Source organism: Oxyura jamaicensis, chromosome 5 (genome assembly GCF_011077185.1).
Source record: "Oxyura jamaicensis isolate SHBP4307 breed ruddy duck chromosome 5, BPBGC_Ojam_1.0, whole genome shotgun sequence".
Lineage (NCBI taxonomy): Eukaryota > Metazoa > Chordata > Aves > Anseriformes > Anatidae > Oxyura > Oxyura jamaicensis.
The window spans coordinates 30,780,209-30,788,981 of NC_048897.1; the positions used below are offsets into that span (position 1 = coordinate 30,780,209).

At 53.9% G+C, this 8,773-nt stretch overlaps 1 protein-coding gene across 3 annotated transcripts in view; it reads right to left on the reverse strand.

The window, feature by feature from the left end:
• CREB3L1 (cAMP responsive element binding protein 3 like 1) overlaps nt 1-7,916 on the reverse strand; it is a 44,241-nt gene extending 36,325 nt beyond the window's left edge. Inside the window, exon 1 of one of the 3 annotated variants that reach the window (XM_035328217.1) lies at nt 7,506-7,916. In XM_035328217.1, coding sequence (XP_035184108.1) covers nt 7,506-7,613 — 108 coding nt within the window. In that variant the 5' untranslated portion in view covers nt 7,614-7,916. The remainder of the gene's footprint in view (nt 1-7,505) is intronic. The other 2 variants (XM_035328218.1, XM_035328216.1) reach the window with 2 other exon arrangements.
• Between the last annotated feature and the right edge of the window lie 857 nt (nt 7,917-8,773).

Genomic DNA, 8,773 nt, shown 5'->3' on the forward strand with positions numbered 1-8,773 from the left:
TGCCAGATTCCTCCCAAGGGAGACCTGATATTCCTATTGCATGGGAACTCCTGACACAGCTCGCAGAGCCGAACACGTTACTCTGCATCTATTCTAGGAAAACTGATAGCTGGGTTTTGAGCAGGCTTTGCTGACTCGGGTCAGCCAGACCAACCTAAACAAACGCTTTTCCTGATCAAGACAAAGTCACAGTGTGAGGAAGCCAAAAGCAACTTTGCAGAGGTAGTCAAGGGTGAGTTTCCTCTGAAACAGGCTGGACAGTGATCATAATGAATGACCCCATATAATGCATCACCTTAGATCCCTAAAGATGGTACTGATTAGCCCCATCCAACCCAGCACTGCTTTAAATTACACGCTAGTTTCAGTGAGAATAGCCATGCACATTGCTTCCATCCTGTACAAAGAATTTCTGCAATCCCAGGGAGTGAGAAGATGAAATAGGATGTGCCTCTACATGCAGTAGAAAGGAAGGAGTGAAAGAGTTTGTGGGATGGTGCAGTTACAGCCTTCACGGGACCTTGTTCTGGCTGAACAGCGTGTCAAGATCGATGTCAGGCACCTATCACTTGGACACTGACCAGAGCAGCTCCAAATGACTTGAAGGGAGACAGCCCTGGAGAGATTTAAGAAAAAAGGAATAAAAGGAGAGATGCAAAGAAAGAGAAGAAAAGGTGGATAAATAAGTCAGAAAGGGAGGGGTGACAGGGGAAGGGCTGGGGTGTTCAGGTAGGCTCGGGTGATTGCAGAAAAGGAAAATCTTCCTTAAAACGACATGACCCTACAGGAAAGCAGAAACAAACATTTGCTTTCTCGAGCAGCTGGGAATAAGTTAGACAGATGTAAACACTGCACGGCATCTGTGGGGAGCACCGGGGTTGGAAGACACAGCCTGCCTTTCAGCACGTTACCTGCAGCCCCCTGCTGCTCTGGCCTTGCCCTCGGCTCCTCACACCTTCAGCTGTTTCTGCTCGGAGGGGTGATGCAGACACCAGCCCAAGAAAACAGCAAACTACTCACAAAATCATGCTCCAAAGGCAGGGAGGAGTTAGAGGAGAGTTCTGTGCAGGCAACCATCCTGTCCCATGAAACACAGCTTTGGTTCCACTCTCACTTCTCATCTCCCGTGTGGAGATAGGAAGTCCCAGAGGCTCAGATGAGCAAAGGAGGAAAAATACAGTCCCTGACAGAAAGCTGAGGTCTTTGGGATGTAGTAACCCCAGGACAGAGCCAGCCTGCAATGAGGGCTGACTTCCCACAGACGCCTGCCCTGCAGAGGAACAAAGCTGGCACAAGGAAGCCTGTCAGGCGTTGGTGACTGCCCCTCACCTTGCACCACAGACCTGGCATTTCCCTGGGAAGTCTCCTGGTCAAATCAGGCCAAGAGACAGCTCCTGGCCATTTCTTAGTGGAGCTGTAATGGTCCGCTTCACCCCTAGGCCCCACCTGCTCCCCTGCAACTGCAGCAAGGACACTCACCGACTGGGTTTTGTGTCCACAACAGGACAAAAGACACACTGGGGACTCATCCCTTCCCTAAAATGTGCTGATACAACTCAGTCTTGGGAATCAAATCTTCACAGCAAGCAACAGGTGGCTATGAGAAGAGAACCTGCCATGTGGCCATCACAGAGACAACTTCAGAGAGTGCAGCGTTTTCACTCCCTTCCTCCAGCACTGAGAATTTGTTAAATAATATACTATATGTTAACTAAATACTAAAGTCTTAAAACTTACAGGGAAGTGCTGAGAAAAAACAGAGTGAGCCCAGGACTAGACTTTTCTCAGAGGAAACAGGAGTACATTGCAGAGGTATCAGCATGGCCCTATTTTGAGTAGCGGGACTACAGCTGCGAAGTCACTCTAATACTTCCCTTCCCTGCTTCAAAACAAGGTCTTCTTTCCTCATATGTGAGCACAAGGAAATTCCCCTCCCTACCAGAGACAGCTCCATCCCAGGCTTCAGTGAGCCAGCACGGTGCCGGATGGGGCCACCCTGGGTGGGCAGCAGGAGGCACTTTGATGAAGCCAGCGCCTGTCGCAGGATGAAGAAGCCACTAGACACTAAGGTATTTCCCGGAGTGCTGTGCCTCCTGCATTGGGCATGGAGGACACCTTGCTTCTGGGCTATGGGAGGGGGCAAGAAATGCTGAGAGATGTTCCCTAGTTGTCCCAGTCAAACCAAGCCATGCCTAGGGACTCGTACTGGGACCAGAAGAAGTGGAGCACAGACCACCTCAGGCTTTCTACAGTCTGGTCCATACTGGTGTGACCCCTGGGTTTCCGCATCTCTGAAAGTGACGGCAGCATCAAATGACTGCTTACTGACAGAGGTGCAGGGATCACCCGGCAGAGCTGTGCACGGGGATCACCTGGCAGAGCTGTGTGTGCCTCCGGCTCCTCCCAGCTGGTGCTGCTGACGCCCTCCCTCAGTGGCACAGATGTGCTTCCAGCCCCTGCCAGCACTCCCTTTGTTTGCTCTGCAAGCACTTCACTGACGTCCTTCCTGCTTCTCCCCACCAAGACGGTGGCTCTGTCTCTGCTGTTTAACCCTGTTTGGGTCAGATGCCTTCCTGCACTCCTGCTCTGAGTTACAGCCTCTCTCCTAGCCCCAGCCGACCTCTATGGCTGAAGAGTTCTCCTGCTTCAGCAGAGATTTTCATTCTGGCTGGTGGATCCCCAGCATGTGCTGCCAGCCGTCCTACAGATGAACTTTTTTTTTATTATTATTATTATTTTGGAAGAGTATCCAAGATGTCTCTCAGTTTCTGGCATGGAAGGATGTGCAGGTGATCCCCAAGTCTCTGCAGAGGAAGTGCTCTCCTGGTCTTCCAAAGGGAGCTCACATCTCTCCCCCTCTTCGCTACCAAAATGGAAATGTTTTCTGGTGATGACTCTGCAGTGATGATGCTGTAGGTTCAGAGGCCCACGAGCTGTTGTGTTCAGCTGTGGTTTCACCCTGCGGCTAGCACTTCTGCAGGTGTAAGTCCAGCTGTGAGACAATGAGGAGCAGCATGGGCACAAAGTGGAGGAACGGTGGGATGGATCCAAAGAGACTAATGAGATAAGGAAGATCTGGGAACTGCTGTTTTGAGATTTATTTCCATTAGAGCAGGTCTGATAACCCCATCAGGTCTCTCTGTATCTATGCTCCAGATCCCACGGGAATCTCTGACCAGCAAGTTCCAAGAAAAATTTAAAGAAAAAAGTCCTGTCTTGCGCAACCAGGGATGTGTCACTGACCAAATTTTACAACGCACAGGGACAAGAGGGTCAAAATGCTTTGTGCATGTGTCCCTGTGCAGGACTACCGGCAGTGTCAGACCCCTGACAGACCTCCAAGCACAGCAGAACCCCCTTCGCTACCCACTGGAAGGGAGGACGATGGATGGCCAAACCTGCTGAGCTCTTCGTCCTCACTGCGTGCTGAGGTGGTGGGAGGGAGCTTACACAGCATGAAACTCACTTGGACCAGAAATCAGTCCAGGACCTAAGCAACACTTAAGTGCTATTTATGTTCCTCTAGCAAGCATAGGAGGAACAGAAATGTGTACAGGCTTCTCACAGGAGCGACGATCATCCCTGGTGAGTAGCCTGTGTTTATCTTCAGAGGAAGCTCCCCTTTGAGTTGCACCAGCACTGCTCTTGGCGTGCTCACTATGTACAGTCCTGCCGCTTTCCTCCTTTCTGCAGGCTGTGACAACGCTAAAGAGAAGAGCAAATGGGAGGCACAAAACCCAGTTTGCACTCAAGGAGCAACCTGCAGAGACAAGTGGTTCCTCTCCCATTCTGCGGCATCGCAGCGGGCTCCAGCAGGTACTGCTTGTCACCTTGCCCAGGAACATCATCAGCTCACACAATGACAGAGCACGCTATTGTGCATCCTCCAAAGCAGCTGGGTGAACACTACAGAGACAGACTGAATTGCCATTTTGCTTCTAACAAGCTTCTAACAGTGGAGACCTCAACTAACTTGTAGGTTACTTTCTTTTTTTTTGCCTTGATATCTCCCTTTCAGAGGGAGACACAGGATACGCTTTGAAAAGCACAGAGTCAAAATGGAGCTGTGTTTACACGAATATCCAACCTCCAGAGTCATCTTTGAAGGTATTTTTCACACCATAAAATACAGAAACACAAGGAAGAAACAAACCCACTGGGGTACTAGGTTACAAAGGAACACATGCCTCCTGTTTGGCTGGTTTATTCTGGCTTCGTTCTGACATCAGTGTCACAGACCCAGTGAAGCACAGTGGTGGATCTGACTCAGAAGATAAGCCCTTTGAAGAGTTTCACAACACCGATAACAGCGGAGAGAGTAAGAGCTCTGTGAGTGCAGCCATAATAGATGGAAAGTGAATAGATGGGTCCTAGCAGGAACAACCAGAAGTGCTGGGCTGGACAGGGGACGGACAGGTGGAATCGATAAGCCATCACCGCATGACGGATTAGTCTCATTTACAGTGGGTCCCTTCTGGTAGAAAAGGAGGAACAAAGTTGTCTCAGTTTAAAAGCAGTAGGCAGCCTCCTGAGCAAGAGGAGCTGGTGGTGTTTTTAGACGTCATCGTATATAAGTCGGGTTAGCAAGTAGACACCAATCTCCTTAAGATTTTCAAAACAAACAAACAAACAAACAAAACAAAACAAAAGAAAAAACAAAAAACACCAAACAAACAAACCAAACAGAAATCTTATAACCGCAGACCCGTGCAGGCTGGGAGGGAGCTCAGGAGGTCTCTAATCCAAGCCCCTGCTCAGAGCAGGGCCAACGCTAAATGCAGACCACGTTGCTCAGGGCTTTATCCAGACTGGTCTTGGGAACCTCCGAGGCTGGAGTTTCCACAATGTCTCTGGGCAGCCTCTTCCTGCTCCTGAGTGTCCTCACAGTGAGAAATCCTTTCCTCATACCCAGTCTCTGCCTTCCCTGTTCTGATTTATGAGCACCGTCTCTCATCCTCCTGCCGTGCACTGATGTTAAGAGCCTGTCTCCTTCTTCTCAGCAAGTTCCTCAAGGGTGCAGAGGGGGCTGCACATTTATCAATGTCCAAAATATCCCACGTAAAAAAACAGACACCACATTTCGGATGGAAAAGGGGGCGATCGCTTCCCTCCCTCTCCCTTACAGCCACATTTGTTGGCAGCTCCAAGCCTTCTTTGCACACCCCTGGCTCGCACGCAGCTCTTGCCACCCAGGACCCCCAGGACCTTTGCAGCACTTCTCCCAGCCAGCCCCAGATGGGGTCAATGAGTCGCTTTTTGCCCTCGCTGCATCTCTTGAGGCTCCTTTCGAGCCATTCCTACAACCTGCCTAGGCTCCTCTGAATGGCAGCCCCCCAATTAATATTTTTTTTCTGTTCCAAGCACACAGACTTCCTTGAGGACGCATCTACAGACATGCTCTCCTTACTTCTTTCTCACAGCTTTAGATGAACAATGCAGAGAGCCATTTTTAAAAGAACAAGATGACTAATGAGGATCGACGGTTCAGGAAAGGCGAGCAGTTCAGAGCCACGTAATTCTTGCCCCAGAGGAGCACAGCCTCTGCAGTAAGGTTCACCCATCCTTTCTTTCCGCTTCTGTTCTGAACAGAAGAAATCATCCTCAGAAAAAAAAAAAAAAAAGTTTCATACTGGCATTTTATGGCCAAAATTTCTGGCCTATTCTAAGAAAAATACTTGCTGAACAATATCTGGAAAAGTTTGCCCATCTTTGAAGCAAAGGCACTGGCAACTCTGCAATCTATTGTGCACGGTGATGCTTCGCACAGTTCTGTGTAAAAAGAACTTCTCAGCACATCTCCAGACCCCAGGAGGTTTGCTGGATTTAGTAGGAAAATGTAAGTATATTCCTTCCCCCCATGTTGTCATGCAGCAAGGGAACAAAGAGGCTGACGTATTATGTTCTGGGGCATGTATCATCAACTGATTTGGAAGGTGGGAAACAGCTACAGAATCTCCTCTGTTTATCGCATCTGGGAAGAGAAGGCACCAGCTTGACTCGTGCACTCCCACAGAAGTTTGTGGTGCGGGTAGCTACGGAAAAATCCACACAGCACTTCTTTTTCTGATTGGAAGTGGAGCACAACGATGCCAGAGTCACCCCAACCTGGCGGCAGCCTACCCCTGGTCACCGCACACTTTGAACACACTGTCCTGGCAGGTGGCACCAGATGGCACTCTTACACAAAAGCTTATTTTTCTCATGCTCTGCTTGCAGGCAGAAGTTGTATTTAAACTATAAGGAGGTACCATCTATATGGGCGAGGGGTTTCCTGACTTCTGACTGCAGCCCCTGTTGCAACTAGGTCAAAGTGCTGATGCCGAGACATAGTATTTCCACACAGGTAGGAAAATAAAGGGTCCTGGCACGCAGCACTTCTGTACCAGCACAGCTGCATCCATGCAGGGTATATAGGGAAGGAGGGGAAATGCGAGGCTCCCAGCGATGGGTGTCGGAGCAGCTGAGGCCCTGCGGTCGCCAGCGGGAGCTGCGAGCACACAGCCGGGCTCCGCTGCCTCCTGCAGTGCCCGGCCGTGGCCGGTCCCTGAGGCACAGCAGTATCCCGGAGAGTAGGAGCTGGTGAGATGTCTGAGGCATGGGACCGCCCGAATAATCTCTTTCCCAGAGCTGGTGTGCCTCCACACACCAAGCGCGGTGCACCTAGCATAAATGCAAATTCTGCACCTCTACTTTCTCCTCCACGCCGGAGGCGGTGCAAAAAGGTATCTTGGGATCTTTGGGTATCTTACGTTCAGAAGTGGATTTATCAGGCGCTTAACAAATAAAACCCTCCTCTCCCTGTCTCCTGCTCTGGTGTCACGCTGCTGGCATCACCCCTGCTCCTGCCACAAGGACGGTGCTCCGAGGTGCCCACATTGCCACGCTGGGAGCACAGGAGGTGCTGGGGTGGGATGGGGGCACGGGAGAGATGCTCGCCCACCTTTGGCCCTGCCACCCATGTGGTGGGGCCCTCCTGCACCAGGGCAGAGGGGCAGCGGGGTTTGCAGCACCAATGCGCCCAGAGAGACGGGCTCACGGTGCTGGGGCAGGACGGGAGCCCGTGCACGCTGCGCAGAGCGAGCTGCCAGCCTCGGGACTCGCCAGACTCCTCGGAGAGGCCGGGCAGTTTCCTCGGAGGTGAACAATGCCCCTTTGGTTTCTCGGGGCTGGCAGCACCCTTCCCTCCCGAGTCGCTCCGCTCCGAGGTGGACGAGGGAAGGATGCTCCGTGCCCCGCCGCCACCCTGCCCAAGGGCCAGGGGCGGACAGAGGGGGTGAACCCCAAGTCCCTGGGGTCCCGCTGCCGCCCGGCTGTGCCCCCGCCGCTGTCCCACCGCACTGTGCTCCCATTGCAAAGGGAAAAAATAAAAAATAAAATAAAAAAGAGAAGAAGAAGCGAAGGCAAAGCAGCGGTGTCCCCGCGGGGCGGGCACCGAGGGGTGGCCGGCAGGCAGCGAGGGGCTGCGGCAGCACACACACGCACACAGAGCCGGGGTCGCCCCTTACCACATTGCTGAGGAAATCCGCCTCGCTGAAGTCGCCGAGGTCGAGGAAGCCGGGTCCGGCGGCGGGGAAGAGCCGCTCGGCGGGGAAGGGCTCCAGGATACTGTCCATGGTGCCCGGGGGCCGGGGGAGGCTCGGCGCTCGGCGAGGGGGCTCCGCCGCTCCCCGCCGGCCGGGCTCACAGCGGCGGCTCGCTCCCGCCGCCCAGGCGCCGGCGGTCCATGGGGCGGCGGGGCCGGGGGTGGGCGGCCAGCCTCCTGCCGGCCAGGGGAGCGCCGAGCCGAGCCGAGCCGTGCCGGTGCCCCGCTCGGGGCAGCTGTCAGTGCCCCGCTGCGAAGGGGCCGGGCGGGCAGCGCCGGCGGCCGGCGGCGGCCCGCCCCCGCCCCGTGCTGGGGAAGCGGCGGGCGGGCCCTAGCGCGCCGACACCCCCTTCAGGCGGCCCGGAGCCGCCGGGGCTCCCCCCTCACGCCGTCCCCGCACGGCCCAGTAGCCCCCAGGCACCCCTCGGTAGCCCCCCCGGGTCAGCGCGGCGACCCCCGGCCCCGAGGCCCCGCGGGCAGGCAGCCCCTGGGCTGCTGTGTGATTAGAGTTGGGCGCCCGTAAAGAGCTTCGGGCAGATTAGATGGCCTCAGGTAAATAGGATTGTGGATCCCCGTCCCCTCTGATCCTTGCTCCCACCACCAGCGGGAAAACCACTTATAGTGATCCCGCCAAAGAAGCCCCGGTGCTGCCTCAACGTGTCCCTGCTCCATGGCTCTGAAGGGAACAGGCCGGCGTCCCAAGGCCAGACCCACATTTGAAAATCCCCCGGCCAGGCCCCGGGTTCCTTCTGCACGGCCGCCACAGGCTCGTGCTCCATGCTCCCCGCAGGTCCCAGCACTGACAGCACAACCCCGGCACTCCTGGGCTGCTCCTCGCACAACCGGCCGCACGCTGCCTCCTGCACACAAAAGCCTTTATGCCTGCACGCACAATGGGCTCTTTCAGTCACATTTACTTTTACCTCATGTTTCAGCCAAGTGTAAAGAGCCTTGGGTGAAAGGGTCAAAGACATAAATTCAGCCAAGATGGAGTTGCGCTGCTGTTCCCGCAAAGTCTTTTATTTTCTTACTTAAGTGAGAGAGGAATGGTATTCGGAAATCATTGTCTAAACAGGTGAGATGCTTGCTGTTCCCATAGAGTGGCACTTGGATTCCGTGGTGGTGGTAAATTGGGACAAACCCAGGGCTGTGGCACAGGACCACCTCAGAGCTCTCCCACAGCGGACGAGC